The sequence below is a fragment of the Monodelphis domestica genome, chromosome 2, assembly GCF_027887165.1.
Source record: "Monodelphis domestica isolate mMonDom1 chromosome 2, mMonDom1.pri, whole genome shotgun sequence".
In the NCBI taxonomy this organism is placed as follows: domain Eukaryota; kingdom Metazoa; phylum Chordata; class Mammalia; order Didelphimorphia; family Didelphidae; genus Monodelphis; species Monodelphis domestica.
The window spans coordinates 93,600,293-93,619,925 of NC_077228.1; the positions used below are offsets into that span (position 1 = coordinate 93,600,293).

A 19,633-nucleotide genomic window follows, 5' to 3' on the forward strand; every position below is an offset into this window, starting at 1 on the left:
GAAACAAGAGTGAAAAGTGACATCAGTTTTTAAATGGAGATTGATATATTTATATTCCAAAAGTGATTTGGAAGCAACTAGATACTGTTATGATGAAAACTTAGTTTCTGTTCATTTTCAAATTAGTGACGAAAGAATATGAAATTACTATGAATTCATTTTACTCATGAAACTGAACAAAGCTTTTTGGGGTTTCTTGTTTATCCCCTTTTATTAAAAATTTGATAAAAGTGCATCATACACATTTTTTAAGTACTAGAATCATCAAATGTTCTTCAAACATTTGTACGGCCCCCCACCCCCAAAAAGGTCTTATTTGAGGATGTAGAATGTCATCCACAAAATTAAAACTGTAGGGTTGTAAACTTGGCACTCTGACAACAGAAATTGTGCCATAAAATGATTAAGTACCAGCATGTGAACACCTGCTGTCAGGAGATGAGCTTCCCATATGCTGCACTTTGGCGGACATGCATCTGAAAAATGTATTGAATGAAACTGCTTCTGTACTCTTCATCCTTTTCAGTAATAACACCCCAGTTGTTCCTTTTTCTACCTTTCCTTCATTTTAAGAACATGATAAATGTTTAGAATCAGATACATTTGCTGCTAAAAGATGGCATTCTTTAGGAGATTGCAGTAAGCTGATCTAGTTGAATGAGTTAAGAAATGAATGCTATTAGTAATGATATGACTTATACTCAGAAGGAAATAGAATATGTGCTTGTGTTGCTGTTTAGTGACTTTGCTTTTAAACTTTAGCCTGAGACACACTGTTGGTCACCTTCTTTCACATGTCATATCAGAATAATACTTTGCTTTTTGTCAGTAGTGTTAAATTAAAGTGATTATTTTGGTAATTTAAAATAGTAACTAGATGAGTTCAGTTGTAAAACTTTTGATCTTTGCAAATGTTTTATGGGATAATTCAAAATTTTATCTCAGTATTGCTATGAAAATAATTTATATATTAGACCAAAGGAAAAATTTTCTTCATACAGTTTTAAGTTTTCTTAAAACAAGTTGTATATGATTTTATTTACAGTCATTCTTTATAATAGAAAACTGATTGAGAAATGAAGTGGGTTTTGTGATTTAATCTCCATTTCTCTAAACTTTGTGTGGAAAATAGTCAATTATATTTTATTGGCACATAAACTAGAAATTTTACCACTAAGTGTGCCTGCTTATTATTGCATGTTAACACACAGAAGGATTTTATGCAGTTTGTTTCACAGATTCTCTTAGGATAGCTTTTGGTTAATTTTTTTTTTGTCTTAAGAATTAAATAAACTCTTCAGAAATTAAAAAAAAATTTTTTGAATACCATCCTGTAATGGAATTAACTAAAAACTGCTCCATGAAGCTCATCAGTTTTTACTTTACATGCTTTCTGCAGTATTTACAGATTGCACATGGGATCCGAATTGCCTTTTCTAGTGCAGTTTACGATGACGATACCTGCCTGCCTTTTCTTTTGCTGCATTGGCACAGGCATTGTGCTTATTTTGTTGTAAGTGGTTCCAGTATTTTATCAGTTCACTAGGCTGGAACTGATGAGAGGTAATTAGGTGACTGTATTTACAGCTTGAGTAAGAAACTCGCCAGTGATTGAAGACAAATTCATTGGGAGGGGGAACAGGGTCAATTCTCAACTTGGCAAGACAGATCCCCACATACACATCTTCTAAATGCAAACGTCTGATGCTTAAAGAAACCTTAAAGATCTTTTCTGCTAAATCTCCAGAAAAAACATAACCAGTTCCAGAACAGAACACAGGGTACCGTTCACTTGGGTAGAGATCTGGTGGCATGTACCATTTGCTGTCTTTGTTCCGATTGGGTGCATACCCTCTCATTAGGTAACCTGTGAAATAGTTATGCTTAGGAGGCAGATCTGGCTTTAATAGCTTATGTATTAAATACTCTGTATTGACAAACATATCACTGTCCGTTTTCATAACATAAGGAATGTGTGGGCAGTATGTTGCAACCCAGTTCATGCCCATTAGTGTCTTAATGGTTAAGTTGTAGTAAGTATCTAAATATTCCTGTTGAATAATATCATGATATTGTCTGCTTTCTTCTAAAATGGCCCGCTGAAGGTGGCCATTCAGCTTTACATTTAAGCCCAATAAAAAAATGCGAGTGATTTGAATCCCAGGTGCCAGGCTTTCATTTCCCCAAGTTTGTCGAATAGCTCGTCTTGCTTCTGCTTGTCCAGGTTCTGCAGCTATAAGTAGTATTAGAAAAGGTTTTTTCTCTTGGCACTTTTCAGGTTCATTTATGATATACTTGAAATGATATAAATTTGGATGTCCAGTACCTTTTTCATTGTAAATGCTTCCATTGGCACTGAGTGTATTCTCTAGGCCAGTTACTCCTTGAGGTGACAAGTCTGTGTTGTTGGCATTAGTAGCTGTTTGAGGCCTTAGAGTTTGAGGGACTGTATCCTTCCAAATGTTCCTCAGGGAGCTGTGGTTTGTCTCACCCTTTGTAGATCGAAATCCTCGTATAGTGTAGGTTACAGGATTTTCTTTGAAGCCAGCTCTGCCTGGCAGCCAATCATGATGATTAAAAAAAAGAAACATAGCAAAAAGAAAGACAAGAGAGAGTAGACCAATGAGATGTGTACGAAACAAAGACCTCTTGGCATTCCAGGTCATCTTAGCAAAGCAGCAATGTCGTCTCCTCCACTGAAGCATGTTGTAAATATCCAATAATGAGATATGGGATAATGGTAGAACAAAATGATGGTTCTCTCTTCTGAACCAGTGCTATTCTTTGGTAATCATTTTTAAATTGTGTCTGATCTTAAGGGCTGTCCTCTTTAAAGCATTCTGAAAAAGTGAAAAATAGGATATTTCAAAATGTTTATGCTTTTTAAATGATTAGGTTGATTAGGAATTATAGCTTTTAGTAAATTTAAGATTTTTCAAAATATGAAAAGATAATTACAAAAACATGAAATAATGTATTAGAATAGATTATACAGCAAATGACTGAATTGAAATGTGAACTATCTTTATCCAATTTAATCACTTAAAATGAGCCAAGCCACTTTTTTTGAGAAAATCTCATATAAAAAAGGATTATTTTCTTTTCAACCATTTCCTATTGCTTAGAGAAACTGATGTAAGTGCACTTTTGACCAAAATTAACAACTTAAAACAGCTGTATCTGTTTTGAGACCAGAATTATTCTCCATGTCTTGTGAAAAGCCATTTGAAAAGTGTCTTGATAGCATATGGAAGGTTTATTGGTATTAATTAAAATTGATTTGACATACAGTGGGGGTAGTATGGTGCACAGTCAGCTGCCCTTTTTAAAAAATAAAATGGTCATGTATTAGTAGTGGGACAGACGGTACAAGGTTGATTGTAGCAGAGTTCAGTTAGTCACAGTACACTGCTTGGCATATTTCCATTGGCCCCTACTGTGTTCAGAAAGTCAATGAGAAGATGCACCTGTCAAAATTAATTTTCAGGGTCTAGTAACCTCTCTGCTGGGCTTTTTAGACAGCAATAATGATGAATGATTTTAGCTACTTTAAAAAATAGTAAACTTTCAAATTAAAACCAGTCTTTTAGTGGTTAGTAATCACTTAATAAATGCTTATTGATTGATTCATCATTCAACCAAAACTTTTCATTTTCTAGAGGAAACTGAGACCCAAAGTTATATCATGACTTCTTCACAGCCATTAAGGTGGCAGGACTAGTACTAGTTCTACTGTGTTGTCTCTTTAGGAGCATTTTTTTGCTTGAATCTTAATATTAATTTTGAAATCTAGCATATAATTTTTCATTATCTATCATTTTGGCAAAACAGATGGTTTTACAAATTACATCTACATAATAGAGTTGAATAAAGAACTACTTTTTTAGTAATTTGTTTAATGTAGAGCTTAGGCAATGGCTACTACTATAATCATAGTTTTATATACAACTAACTTCAAAAACTTCTAAAATTCAGAATTGGACCTTATTGCACATAGAAAATGTTACAACTTCAGTGGCATTATATCCTACATTTGTTTTTGCAAAGTAACGTTTTGAAATTGTAATGTTTTTGCAATGTATCCTACATTAGTTTTTGCAATGACTGGCAAATTTATGATGTTGAATATTAAAGACTAATCACTTACCATGAACAACCCATTTATTGCAAAGTACAAATCTGTTTGTAATTTTCATTTACTCCAATTTATTTCTGGACCCAGGAGTTTTGATCAGGGTTTTAAGACCAATTAACCATAACACAAGTTTCACTAAAAAGTTACAAAACATTTTTGTTAAATTTGTGATTTACTCAAGACTCTTTTTTAGTAATTCATAATTTCTAATTGATGATAACTAATTATGGATAACTTGGTAAATTTGATGGTATATGTTTGTAAAGTAGGTTTTTATTATAAACAATTCTTGATTAATCTTTTTTTTTTACCTTGACAAAGAAAAGAATGGGCTTAAATGAAAATAGAAATTTCAATATAAGATTTTTAAAATTTAATTTACTAATAGAAGGGTCAAATTGTCATTCATATGTACACTCAGTACTTGCATGCAGTGATTGAAGCAATATGAATGAAAGTAATTTGGGCTATCTTTTTAACAGCCACTAGGAGGAGCAAGAAAATAGGAAATTTTAAATGTGATTTCTAAGGTATTACTATGCAGGCTCCATGTATGTAATCTTTTCAAGTTTCTGGTTTACAGAGTATTTTGAATTTTCATAGCAGCTTTTATAGTGAATATTTTATTTTTTAAATTTTCAATATAAACTAATGAAAAGAATTGGACTAAAGTAAGAAAATGTAAAACTATTGTAGAATTGTTTTTATTGGAATGTAATTACATGACATTATTTCATTACACCATAAAGAAAATTCAAAGCTATCTCTTTCATCACAAAGGTATTTGCTTGAAGCTAAGCCCAATAAAAGTTAGTGCCACATGTTTTGATTTAGAAATTATCTCCCCACTCATTTTATAAATAGTTGGCAAAGATGTGTGCTAAGATAGGAAACGACACCTAAACATTTTACTTTCAAAGTAGTGATTTCTTGAATTCCATGTTTTGTTTGTTTGTTTTTTTAACATTTTGAGTAGACACTTTTCTTTATGAATATTTAACAGTGGAAGGGCCAAGGTTCCAATGAACTTTTCATTGCCCCAAATAATGATTTGTAACTTGTTTGTCAGAATAGGCGATAGTTTATTAGGTCTGCTTTTGATGTTCTCATACTTAAAAATAAGATAAGGCCTAGAACTAAAGATCTTTAAAAAGAAAAGCTCCCCCTGCAACTTTCTAGTCAGAAGCTTATCTAATAAATTTTATACTTGTAAAATCTCATTAATTTTAATTTATGTTCTAAATGTTAATCTTTATCTCTTTACATATGCACATATATAATTATAAGTGTACATAATTTAGTTAAAAACTTTGTATATGCTATATGTTAATATTCCCCTCTAAAAATGAAGCAGCTGTAAAAATGTGTGTAGCTCTTTAAGATGCCCTGTTAAAAGTTTCTCAAGTGTTTAGTACTTAAAAAAAATAAATTGTTTAAAACTATTCATTGTGATGAAAACAATTTATAAGTGCCATTCTATTCCTCCCCTTAAAATTTTCTTGTTTTACATTATTAAAATAATGGCACAGGATAAGTACTATCCAACTCTGTCAAATAAAATCTGGCTTCTGCATTCTGCAACAAGGCAGTGGTATTGATTAAATTACCTTTAAAACTTTGAAAAGTCTGTGCTACCTTGAGTATATATTCATTTCACCTGTGTGAAGTTTTTTGTTTTTGATATTTGCATTTTGGTATTTTAAAATTCTGTGTAGTAAATATCATTTCAATGTATTTTCATTTGTCTTTTTGAAAACTGCTGCATTTATTCCTGTAGCATACTTAAACAGGCTAGATTTAAATATTCCAGATTTTAAAGGTATTACTATTTTTAATTTGAAATGTTTGTAGTTTGTGAATGAAATTATTTGACTTATTTAACTATCGGAATTTAAATAACGTCTTGACTCAATACTTTAATAAGGCCATTTTTTGTTTAAGATAACTCTTTATTAGAAGTAAATTTGATAGGCTTGAGTTGATGATTAAATGATAAATAGCAGTAATTGTTATTAATAGCACTGTGCCAAAAATCAATCAAAAACAGACCTTCAAGTTTAAAGTAAGCTATTTAATTCTCACTCATGTTGTTCATCTTTTGTTATTAGTTAACGTCAATTGTAGTGAACATGAGAAAAGTTCACTGTGTTGCATATTACCAATTTTCTTAGCAGATTGGGGAAATAAATTTGGAATCTTTGGCAGTAAATTGCCATTCTCACTTTAGTAGTGTCTTGCTAAAATAGTTAATTAGATTTTGACTCTTGGTTCAGCACACACAGTGAATTGCACTAGTTTTATTACATTTGAGCATAGCCCGGAGCAGAGTAAGCACATTTTAACTTTCTATTTCCTTGTTTTGATATATTCGTAAATTTCGTAGGAAATCACCTAGAAACAGCATGTTTCTTTGAATTCTGATTGAAGTTTGTTTTTCTAGCAATCTTGACATACCTAAATTTCATCAGTTGTGTATATTTAAGAGAAAAAAGATTATTGTGTTGAGTCAAATTATTTTAGTTGCAATGTAAGTGTCTCTTTGTTCAGAGTTGCATTTTATTCATTAATAGGAAAATGGGCATTTCTGGTGCCATGTTGTATGCTACTTCCATTTTATATTAAAGATTCTTCTTTGACATATTCAGCTCAATAGTATTTATAAATTATGTCTAACTAATAGTATCAGTACATGAAACTACACTACATTTTACATTTACAGTGGAAGTAATATTAGAGGAAATACCCACAAAATTGGGGTTGGCTACTATTAGTGGCATTTATATATTTTAAAAGAAGTATGGGAAAAACCAGCACACTACCAAATTTGAAGGTACTTGGTATAATTTGACTACAGAGCGTAGACTGATAGTTTAATGCTAGGGTCATATAGCCAATTTTGCCCTTGTTTTAAATTTTGGAGAATTGAATTGATAAAGGAGAATTATTAAATTGATAATTGATAAGTAAAAATTTACTATTCCTCTTGCCCCGAGATTATTTTAAAAGTTGAATTTCCCAATGAATCCTGTAAGTACATCTGTGCTCTTATTTTCAGTTTCTTTCTCCTTGTACTTATGCATAAAATGATTATAAGCTACATACTTATCTGAGTTAAGGCAATGCTATTTTCTTCAAAACAATACAGAATTTAAAAGGAATACATTAGAAATTTTAGTCTTTTTAAACACAGTGATATATAGAATTCAATGTTAAAGATACTCAGTGCTCTATCTCTAGGGTTGAAAAGGTAACAAAATCAATTGAATATTAGACACAAGGTTTTGACATACCTTCCTTGGTCAAGCCATTTATGGTGAGAGGATTATGCTCACTGAAAATACTTTTGGCACGCCATCACTTCAGCAAAAAAGATGCTATCGAACATGCGCACATCCCCCAACTGTCTGCTTCCTGCGATTGCTTTTCACAGGATCCAATGTGTCCATCTGTCTGCTTCTCTCCTTGTTCATATGTATGTTGGTCTTCTGAGGTGTTTTTTTGCTTTTTTTCTTTTCCTTTTAAATTTTAAACAAAAGAGCTTTAGTTGTCCATTCTGTTTGGAGCACTTTTGTTTGCCCCCCACAATTGATGCATTGAAGCTTTTTACATCTTGTATTTTCCTTGTCGGACAATGCAGTGCTGTATTCTCTTTTCAGTATCCATATTTTTAGTGCTGAGCTGCAATGTGAAGCAGCTAGAGCTAGAATGTACTGGTCTGACTGTATTGAAAAATAATAGGATTTACCTCTCTTCTTTCATTGTTGCCAAGCAGCTGCAGGAAGGATTTTGAGCAGTTTTACTGAGGTTTTTCTCTATAAAATGAAATCCACGGTTCCTCAGCTGCTGCACGGGCAGGCAGCAGTTTAAATGTGGGCTTTGACAGATGCTGTCTTCTGACAGAGCAGAATTTAACGTCACTGCTTGGCTGAATCCCACGTGATTGTTTGCATTCATTTCGACTAAAATCCCAAGGCAGGGAGGAGGGCTTGGAGGTTTTACTTCTATTTGATAAATGATCCATATTCAGTGCAAGTGTAGTGATGAGTGAATAATATGAAAGTGGGATGATTATAAAATGCATGGTTTATGAGTTTATTTTTTCAGATGATTCTCCTTTTTTCTTTGTTCCTTAACTATGGGTTCCAAAATGCTTTTAATCTTAGACATTGGTTTTCATATTCCTAACACACTTCTGCAGTGCGTAAGAAGTAAAAAGCTTTTTTTTTTTATGTAACTTAGTTTGGTTTAACCCTTATAGTACCAGTTTTGCAGTTTCTTCCTGCAATAGCCATTCTTTATCTCAAAATTTTTCCATCTGCTATTTCCTTTCTGAGACTCAATGACTACCATCCACATTTTTTTTCTAAAGCTTTAGAAGTTTTTCCTCATTTGTAAAGTTGATATAAATAAATTGATTTGAATTCCTTTACTGACATTAGATTATAAGGTAGCTTGTTTTTTAAAAACATATTGTTTTACCTCATCCTTTTCTGGTTTGCTTGAGGTTGATGCTTTATTTTTATTGTCTTTAATATCAGATTTTTAAAAATTACTTTTAATGTTTATTTTTCCTTAAAAAAGCATGTTAGAATATATTTTTTTGTATCATCCTAATAGATCAGATGGAACTTATTGGAGGTAACTCTATGGAGGGTATTGAAGGTAACTCTATGGAGGGTAATAAGGTTTTACCAATTACGTTTCCATATTTTAAAACTTCAGAATGGCTTGATGATTTTTTTCTTTCAAATTTCGAATAACTTTAGATATGAACGTCACTCTTTCCTGGACATCTCACATTTTTTTAAAGAGCCTTCGGGAAAATTGACTTTGTAATAGTTTCTACTTTTAGTTTTAGCTCTCGGGCTCTGGAACAATAATTGGTTCCTAGAAGTCCCAGAACATATGCTGGACACATCTCTCTCAGATTGCCATGAAAGTATCTTATCTCAAGTGCATTAAAATATACTTTATTTTTAACTTGATGTTCTATATGTAATCCCATTTAAACCTTTTAGTTACTCTGTGTGTGTATTAATTTGTGTTTATGTCAGTATCAGAGAATTTTAGAACAGAAAGAGAAACCTTAATGATTCCTAAGGAAACTGAGCTCCAGACATTAAATGACTTCCCCCAAATCACATAGTGACCATAAGGGCAAGATCTTCTTGTTTCATCTGCGTTCTGTTTTACCTACAAGATAAAATTGAGAAGCCTGTAATACATGGGCTATTTCACTAATGTTACTGGTTCTTCAAAAGTGATAATTAGAATGAGGAAAACAATAATTATGGCATTTACCTCTGTAGTACTTGCAGTCTAGATTAATCCATTTAGGTCCATAGAACTAATTCTTGCTTCTTGAGGATTATTGATAAGAGTTTTAGATTTTGTCAGCAAATACTCATATTCATATACATTGTCACTGTGTGTGTGTACACACTACTGGAGTTAACCTGTTCATAACTCATAGTCTCAAGAGACAGTGTGATAATATAGAGGATAGAAACAGAACAAACAGAAATACAAGAATGTTAAATGATTTTTAAAATTATATTCAGTGGCAATTGAAAAAATAACTATGGGGAAGAGTTATTGAATAGATAAATGTCACTAAATCCTTTTATGAATTTTATTAATAATTTTAAAATAATTACCACTTATAGTGCTTTAAGGTTTGCAAAGATATATATGCATGTGTGTATGTATGTATAAAATATGTACATATGTATAGCATTTCTTTTGATCTTTACAACAACCCTGGGAGGTAGGTGCTATCATCCTCAGTTTGCAGATGAAAATCGTTAAGTAATACAGCTAATAAGTTGGAGGCATAATTTGAATTCAGGTCTTCCTGACTCCAAGTCTAGTCCTCAATCTACTGTTCCATCTATTTATTTTAACCATTCATTTAAATTTCATTCCCCATAAAGTCCTTTTCAAAACTTCTAAGGAGAACATTTATCTATTCCCCTTTATTAAGGTACCTTTTATGAAGATATTAATCAAATTAATAATAGCAGTCAACATTTATATAACACATAGTATGTATCAGGCAGACTGTGCTATATGCTTTACAGTTAGTATCTCATTTGAGCCATACAGCAACCCTACGAAGTAGGTGCTATTGTTACTCCCATTTTAGAGAGTAGAAAACTGAGGCAAACAGAAATAGTGATTTACTCAAGGTCACGCAGTAAGTGCTTGATGTAAAATTTGAACACAAGTCTTAGAGACTACATGCCAATCACTGTTCTACTGTAATGTAAGAAGCCAAGCTGAAGGAGAGTTCAGCTGAAGAGCAGTGGAGGAGGGGCAGAGAGAGAGAAGCTCCAACTGTCAACAGTGTTCCAGACTAGAAGGTGGAGGAGGAAAGGTGATTTTCCTGGAAGCTCAGAAAGAGCCCATCCATATGGGACCTGTTATTCCTTCTGGGAACCAAAACACCTCTATTAGGACTCTTCAAGAACAGCTACCGGAATTCTCAAAGGGGTTTTGGATTTGGACTCAAACTGGCCAGACCCATCCAGATCTCTCCCTGAGATTTCTCTCTCTCCCTGACCTGTTCCTAGGCTCCTGAATTAAAAGTTAGTTAGCTGAGGAATAGGAATCAACCAGCAGCTCAAGTACAAGGCACTCAGCCTTGAACCCTGAGAACTTGGGGGGGGCAGCCTACCAGAGGGGACCAGTGGTAGGGTTTCCTACTCCCCACTTTCCTTGCTGTACACCCCTACCTCTCCTTCCCTGTGTGAACCCAAATAAATTGTTTACTACTTTAGAATTAGGTCTGGTTGGTTTCTGATGCTAGGAAAGGGGACAGAAGATTTGGGGAGAATCACATCTCCCCAAAAGGGGAAGGTTAGCTCAGGATTCCAGGGATCCAAACTCTCACCCAAGGAACAGCTCTCCTTGATAGTGGGGTGACCCCAGGTTTCTAAAGGGAAGTGACAGTGGGTGTCCCTAAGGAGACCAGAGGCAGAAGAATCCATACTGCCTCTCAACAACAGCTGGGAACAAAAGGGGGGCAGTAGGTCATCTTACCAAAGCTAATCTCTCCAGTTCTTGACCTCTGTCTCCCAGAACTATTCTCTGAAGAGACATATTCCCTCTGTCAGGGGGACAAGACTTGGGTACCCTCTCTCCCCATTTCCCTCTCTTTGCTTCCATTTCCCTGTTCCCTTCTCAATCCTTCTCTCTCACATTCTTCTATTACACTACCTAGCTACAAAATGGGTAATTAGCTCAAAAAAACTTTTATTACACACTTTCTGTATGAATAGTATTGTGCTAAGTGCTGTAGATGAAACTTGGTCATATAGGTGCTAGCTACTTTATGTGATATTTCTTCTTCTAAAAACTCTGTGCCATTAGATTGTTATGTTCCCCATGACTGGAATGCTTTCCTCTCTTGGAATTCCTAGCTCACTTTAGACTTAGATCATTTGCCACTTGGACCACCCATACTCTCTCCCAGTTTACTTTGCAAATACTTTGTATATATTTTGTGCTCTTGTTTTACTATTATATAATATAAGCTTTCTGAGGGCAAACCTTTTCATATTCACTCTTCATTATTGGATTGATTGGATGGGGCTTATTTATAATAATATTGGTCAAAATAATATTATATCCCCATAATTTAGGTTTTAAAGTATAAAAAAAGATTTATTTAGCATTAAATATTTAAGGCATTATTTTGTAATACCCTTACTAAAAAAATAAAACAAAACAAAACACAAAAACACTAGTTTCAGATCATACAGCAGTTACAATGATCTCATGGTGCTACTTTGGAAATATGACTCCTCACTCAGTTATAGGGATTTTCTTTTCTTTTCTTTTCTTTCATTTTTTGATAGGTTAAACCAATAAGTTTATATAGTTTTTAATAATTTGTGTTTTTAAGTTATATTTTAAATGCTTCATTGCTGAACTTCATGTGAAACTTTGAAGTTACTGTTTTCATCAGTTAATAGCAATCAGAAATCCAATAAATTTCCTTTCGTATACATTTTTTCATTTAATGTTTAATGCATAATTTAAAAATGTATTTTCTGGGTAAATGGTAACTTTTTCTTTTATAAGAAAACTATTTCATACCACATACATTCCAGGATTCTTAGCTGAAAATTTATTTTGCCTTTTTATTAACTTAGATTGTTTAAGGATTAGCTTAACTGATTACAAATTGGCAATCTCAAAATGACCACATGTGTCACTGTTGCCTGATTTATTGTCTTGCTAAGATTTTCACTGTAAAACTTTGCTTCATTCTTTCAGTAATCATTTTGTACCTATGATATTTTAGTACATCCTGATTACATATTTTGGTTAATATTAATTTTTAATTTAAAATAAAGGCAAAATTTTTAAATATTACCTGAGAAGCTAATAATTTCAACTCAGTGTAATTTATCTTAATTCTTCAAAAAGAAAAATGGCTAAAGTACAAATGAATTTTCAATTTTTTATGTATGTTTTTATATTTATACCTAACATGTATCTAAGGAACAAAGTTACAATTATGTAAGGAATAATATAATTCTGATCTACCCAGGGTAACTTTATAGTCAATAACATCGATGGGTTGTGTTCCAATAGTTTGTTGGATAAATGATGGTTAAATTGAAAATGTATTTTCCCCATAGAAACAGTGTTATAATATGTAGTTTATTTCTTAGACTAATTCACAAATTTTTATTTAAAAGATAAATGTAGTTAAGCTATATTTCTTATGAGTTAGCCAAATTTATTAAATTTTTATTTTAATAACAAATTTCCACATAAGTTTTCCAAAGTTATATGATCTATATTGTTTCCCTCCCTTCTTCCTTCCTTCCTCCCAGAGCTGACAAATCATTTGATCTGGATTATACATATATTATTACACAAAAAAAAATTTTTTATATTACTCATTTTTAAGCAAACAATCTCATAAAACCTAAAGCCCCAAATGCCCAAATAAATAAGCGATAAATAGTATGTTTTCATCTGCATTTCTACTACTACAGTTCTTTCATAAGTCCACAGAACTGTCTGGGATCATTGTATTGTTGTTAATATAAACTGTATTTTTAATAGTACTATCCTGAGTGTGAGGTCCTTGGAAGAAAGGAGTGTGGGAGAAAGAAAAGAAGAGAAAGAACCTTTTCTTTTACTTGTGAGCAAAGCAAATCCTTAGTAAAATTGAGTAGTTATAATCAATGTAAAGAGTTGTTTGAATTGCTGCATTGACAATTTTCAGAATATTTCCCTCACGACAGCTTTGTGAATCATGTCATACAAGAATAATCTGCATTTTATGGTTTTAAAAACTGAGGTTCAGAGATTGAATGACTTGCTTATTCTCATATAGTTTAATAAGTGGTAGATATAAAGAGCTTCTTTTTTTTCCCCCTTTAGACATTATTTTATTTGGTTATTTTCAAACATGCTTGGAAATGAAGATCATTTTCTTTTCCTCCCCTCACCCTCGACCCCCCACCCCTCACATAGCCAACGCGAGATTCCACTGGGTATCACATGTGTCCTTGATTCGAACCCATTTCCATGTTGTTGGTATTTGCATTGGGGTGTTCATTAGAGTGTCTCCTCATTCATGTCCCTTCTACCCCTTTGGTCAAGCAGTTGCTTATCTTCGGTGTTTTTACTCCCACACTTTGTCCTCTGCTTGTGGATAGTGTTTTTTCTCTGAGATCCCTGCAGAATGTTCAGGGACATTGTATTGACACTAATGGAGAAGTCCATTACGTTCAATTATACCACAGTGTATCAGTCTCTGTGTATAGTGTTTTCCTGGTTCTCCTTTCGCTCAGCATCACTTCCTGGAGGTTGTTCCAGTCTCCATGGAATTCCTCCACTTTTGTTATTCCTTTTAGCACAATAGTATTCCATCACCAACATATTCCACAATTTGTTCAGCCATTCTCCAATTGAAGGGCATCCCCTCATTTTCCAATTTTTGGCCACCACAAAGAGAGCAGCTATGAATATTCTTGTCCAAGTCTTTTTCCTTATTATCTCTTTGGGGTACAAACCCAGCAGTGCTATGGCTGGATCAAAGGGCAGACAGTCTTTTAGTGCTCATTGGGCGTAGTTCCAAATTGCCCTCCAGAATGTTTGGATCAATTCACAACTCCACCAGCAATGAATTAATGTCCCGACTTTGCCACATCCCCTCCAGCATTCATTACTTTCCATAGCTGTCATGTTAGCCAATCTGCTAGGTGTGAGATGATACCTCAGAGTTGTTTTGATTTGCATCTCTCTGATTATAAGAGATTTAGAGCACTTTTTCATGTGCTTATTAATAGTTTTGATTTCTTTAACTGAAAACTGCCTGTTCGTGTTCCTTGCCCATTTATCAATTGGAGAATGGTTTGATTTTTGGTACAATTGATTTAGCTCTTTATAAATTTGAGTAATTAGACCTTTGTCAGAGGTTTTTGTTATGAAAATTGTTTCCCAATTTGTTGCTTCCCTTCTAATTTTGGTTACGTTGATGTTGTTTGTACAAAAATTTTTTAATTGGATGTAATCAAAATTATTTATTTTACATTTTGTGACTCTTTCTATGTCTTGCTTGGTTTTAAAGTCTTTCCCTTCCCAAAGGTCTGACATGTATCCTATTCTGTGTTCACCTAATTTACTTATGGTTTCCTTCTTTATGTTCAAGTCATTCACCCGTTCTGAGTTTATCTTGGTGTAGGGTCTGAGGTGTTGATCCAAACCTAATCTCTCCCACACTGTCTTCCAGTTTTCCCAGCAGTTTTTGTCAAATAGTGGGTTTTTGTCCCAGAAGCTGGGGTCTTCGGGTTTGTCATATACTGTCTTGCTGAGGTCACTTACCTCAAGTCTGTTCCACTGATCCTCCTTTCTGTCTCTTAGCGATTACCAAATGGTTTTGATGACCGCTGCTTTATAATATAGTTTGAGATCTGGTACTGCAAGGCCACCTTCCTTCGCATTTTTTTCATTATTTCCCTGGATATCCTTGATGTTTTTTTCTTCCAAATGAACTTTTATATGGGTTTTTCTAAATCAGTGAAAAAAAATTTTTGAAAGTTCAATGGGTATGGCACTAAATAGATAAATAAGTTTGGGTAGGATGGTCATTTTTATTGTATTGACTTGTCCTACCCATGAGCAGTTAATGTTTTTCCAATTGTTTTTTGGTTTATTTTTTCTTGGCTCTGCATATTTCACTGTGAATCAGTTCATGTAAGTTTTTCTATGGTTCTCTGTTTTCAGTGCTTTCACACAGCACAGTAATAATTCATTTCATTCATGTACTACAGTTTGTTTAGGCATACCCCAATGGGTATCTGTTTTGTTTTCAATTCTGGTATTCAAATTAACTTTCCCTTTCACCATACTTTCTCTTTTAGCAAAGTTCATCATCTAACCTCCTTTATATGTACTTTTCTGCTTTAACCTTACTTTTTCTTTTTTAAAGTAAAATCAAATCCTTGTTAAACACATGTAGTCTCAAGCTACCCAGTCCTTTCATATAGTTTTACTAGGACTCCATAGCTATCAAAATCACCTATGTCCATTTTCTTCCAGTCAGCATTTACATATTCTTTTTGAAGCAGATTTCTAACTGTTAAGAGGAAAACAATAATAATGTATGGATATTTGATGACTATCCAATCCTCCGTGGAATATTTGCATTCTTAGGAACATATTTGTCAACTGAATAAATCTCCAATTGGTAGAAATTCTTGATAACAAAAGGAAATGAAAAAGAAAAAAACTCATTGGTTTAGGGTACAATCTTTTAGGATAGAAAAGCTAGACTTATCTGGGACTTTAGATAGAAAAACTAGACTTATCTAAGCTTTATAATCCATAAAATTCTGTAAGGATTCCCAAGTTTATCTTCCTAGTATTCCCAATGGCCGCAAGTACTGTGGTATAGAAGGTATAATTGATTTCAGGTATAGTTTGTTCATAAATTCACCAATATTCTTTTTGTGGTAGTGGAAATCCAAGCAGTAGTTTATATTTTCTGTGTGGAGATATTTGACTCTTCCCCAATAGTGTTAATTGAGGGCTTTCATTGAGATTATTAAGTTCATTTGACCCCATTAATCATTTTCATTCTATGATAATTTTAGAAATAAAGGCCATTGAATAACCCCAAAAGCTTTAATATAATTGTTATATTCATGTGTTAAATGTAAAATTGAATCTATAAATCAGGATGATTCAGAGGAAGAATGTGTATTTAACATAGTTTTCTTTTGTTGTTTTTATTTTAGATTGCCTGCAGCATACTTTCAGAGTTTAAAAAAATGCCCCAAAGAAGTCCTAAATGTTGTCATTATCTTTGTAATTCTGTATAAGCATAAGAAGTAGTTATTCTAGAGCTGAAGAAGACCTTAGAGGTCATCTGGAATTGCATCTAAAAGTCATGAAACAGAGGTTGTCTTAAGGAAATAGTGTCCCTCATATTATAGTAAGAAGATGGAAGACTTAGGATGGTTGAGTTTATTGTCTAAGATCATTTAGGTAGTAAGTGGCAGAGCCATAATTCAAATTTTGGTTCTTTGACTGTGAGGTTAGTGGTCTTCTAAGCTTTATGATTTTTTTTTCCAATTAGAGGCAGAGCTTCCTTATTTGTGAAGCACTTTGCAAACCCATAGCTTATATGAATGTTAACTGTTTGACTAAATAGTAACAAACTTAATTTCCATACTTTGTTTATTAATCTGTCATTTATTCATGGGTTTTTTTTGGGCCATGTCAGCTGTAGAAAACAGGCTGTGACTGCAGTGCTTCATTTCCCTCTGCCAGAGTTGGCTTTATGTTAAAGACTGTCTCTGCTGCTTATATTTCTAAGGTGGGTGTGTTTTTTACTTAGTGTGTGGGGTGTACATTAAAGATGTGGATGACAATTCTTTGTGGATAATTTGATTCTATCCCTTCCTATTTCCTCTGGACCCTTGTTTCATAATCATGCATTTTCTCTCCATTTCTCTCCTCCAACCTGTGCCCCTCCCTCCCCCATTGATCACATTCTGCTTTTTTTTTTCACTTATGAAAAATTCCTTTCTTGTTTCTTGCAGTCACTGGTCTATATTTTCTTATAAAATTCTTAGAAGGAGTAGTCTTTGTGTTACTTCCAATTTTCAATCTATTTCTCAGTCACTTTAAGGGGGTATCCCTTAAACCTTTGCTGTTTGAATCCCATTGAAAGTTCTTTTTCCAGAGGTCATTGATGAACCTTTACTTGCTAAAGTTCATAGCTCTTTTTCAGTTCTAGCCTGTTTTTAGTATTATACAGTAGACAGAATTGAATATCTGCTTCTTTGATACTCTCTTCTCCTTTGACATTTAGGTTACTGTATTCTCCCGATTCTTTTCCTACTTCTCTAAATGAAAGAGACAACATATAAACAAATATAGCTCTATATAGGATATATCTATGTCTGTATCTCTATCTTTATTTGTATCTGTATCTATACAGGATACTTAGGAAATAACTGAGAAGGAAGGCACTAGAATTAGAATTAAGAGGAAATGGGCAAGTTTTCTTGTAGAAAGTGTCATTTTAGTTGGGATCAAAGGAAGCCAGAGAAGTCTTAAAGTGGTGAAGGGAGAACGTTCAGGCATGTGGGCAGCCAGAGAGAATGACCAGATCTGAGAAATGGGTATCTTGTTCATTTTACAAGAGAAAGGTAGTATCACTGGATAAAAGAGGGGGCTAGGTTATGAAGGGCTTTGAATGCCAGAAAGAATATTCTCTATTTGATCCTGAAGACACTAGTAAGCCACTAGAGGGGAGAGTAGGTTTTGAAATGGTTGAACTTCAATGTTAGGAAAAATCACTTTAGTGGTTGAATATGGATCTGCTTGTCTCAATTCTTTCTTAATTCCAGTTCCCCTCCATTCAGTAGGATTATATAAAGGAAGACAGAGGGAAAGGTGAAAATCCAATTGATTATGGTTGGATAAGAGGTTTTCAGAATTCTTGAATGTGGAGGTAGTACAAGCATCCCAGAGGATACTTTAGAAGGAATGGGTAGAATTAAGATGAATATTTTGGGTGGAAGAAATGAGGGGGATGGGGATGAGAAATCAGGTGGTAGGGATGAGAAATGGAATTTGGATAATAGTGTACAGGAATTCAGTCATTAGGATGTCATGTGTATGACCACATCAGATGTAAGAATGGTCATCATTAAGTGGAGGGCACCTCTTTTTTATCCTCAAAGGACTGGTATAGCAGGAGATAGGAGACCTGAAATGGAAGGGAAAGTTGCTTTTCTTTGTACAGTTCCTTCACATCCTAGTTAGAAATTGATTGGTGTCAGGAAGATCTGAGTTCAAATTCACCTCTGTATACTTGCTGTGTGACTCTGGGCAAGCCACTTGTCCTCGATTTGCCTCAGTTTCCTCATGTATAAAATGGTATTAATGACAGCAACCACATCACATGGTTGTTGAGAAGGATCAAATGAGATATTTGGAAGAAGCACTTAGCGCAGTGCCTGACTCATGGTAAGTCATATAAATCCTTATTGTTCCTTTCCTTTTTTCTCTGTATTTAGAATGTCAGCTCATTTAGGTATTGCTTTTTCCTTTCTTTTCTTACAGTTATAGGTTTGGATATCTTTCCATTCATGGTATATCTGTCAAATCTATGTTTCTGAGTACTATTATCTTTTACTGCTTTTCTCTGAGAAGAAAGTTTTCCCATGAATTCTGACATATTATCTCATTAATTTAACTTTTTAAAAATTTGAATGCTTGGCAATGACACAAAGAAGTAAACTACTTTGTGATTTAGAATAGAAATTCATGAAATTGAATTCTAGATTATTCTTAACAATAAAGAGAAATTAGATAACAAATGTAATTTATATTTATCATCCAGCAGTTTTTGTCTTTTTGCATATTTGAAACTATAGTTCATTAACTATCCCTACTGTCATTAGTGGGCAGTTAAATGGCACAGTGGATTAGAGTGCCAGGTCTGGAATCAGGAAGACTTGATTTCATATGTAGCCCCAGATTCTTAATAGCTGTGTGACCTTGGGCAAGTCACTTAGCCCTGTTTGCCTCAGTTTTCTCATCTGTAAAATAAGCTACATAAGGAAATGGCAAGCTACTCTAGTGTCTTTGCCAAGGAATCCCCCAATGGGGTTGCCAAGTCAGATGTAATTGAAACAACTATGGCAACTTTCATCAGTATAAGTCAACTGAATAGGAGAGGGAATAAGACAATGAGTAATATATGTAGGGTGGATAATAGTGAAAGGCATTTGTATTTTTACTTTAAAGTGGTTTAGAAAAGTAGATGCTTTTCATTTCCTCAACCTAACCAATTAGTCAACAAGCATTTATTAAGTGTTTAGATTCTAAATCCTGCTTATCTAATCAACTAGCTTTCTTTATAAACAAAATGATGAGTTCAGAGAGGTGTATTAAATGAAAATTTCCATTCAAGTACCAGGAAATGATAACAGCCTTCATGGAAGAGGACCTTTGATC

At 33.6% G+C, this 19,633-nt stretch overlaps 2 protein-coding genes across 2 annotated transcripts in view; one reads left to right on the forward strand and one right to left on the reverse strand.

Annotated features, from left to right (window-relative positions):
- The window catches only part of CDC73 (cell division cycle 73), a 174,205-nt gene that overhangs the window by 104,025 nt on the left and 50,547 nt on the right, over positions 1-19,633 (forward strand). The window lies entirely within an intron of this gene.
- B3GALT2 (beta-1,3-galactosyltransferase 2) lies at positions 182-8,018 on the reverse strand. Its single transcript, XM_056815676.1, has 3 exons — positions 7,881-8,018; positions 7,426-7,650; positions 182-2,840 (listed from the first exon to the last, which is right to left on the reverse strand). Exon 3 carries the CDS (start codon positions 2,703-2,705, stop codon positions 1,437-1,439), a length of 1,269 nt encoding a protein of 422 aa, XP_056671654.1. The 5' UTR covers positions 2,706-2,840; positions 7,426-7,650; positions 7,881-8,018; the 3' UTR covers positions 182-1,436.

What these genes read in the sequence shown, in the direction of transcription:
- B3GALT2 (XM_056815676.1), bottom strand. Translation starts at nt 2,705, where the DNA reads ATGCTTCAGTGGAGGAGACGACATTGCTGCTTTGCTAAGATGACCTGG.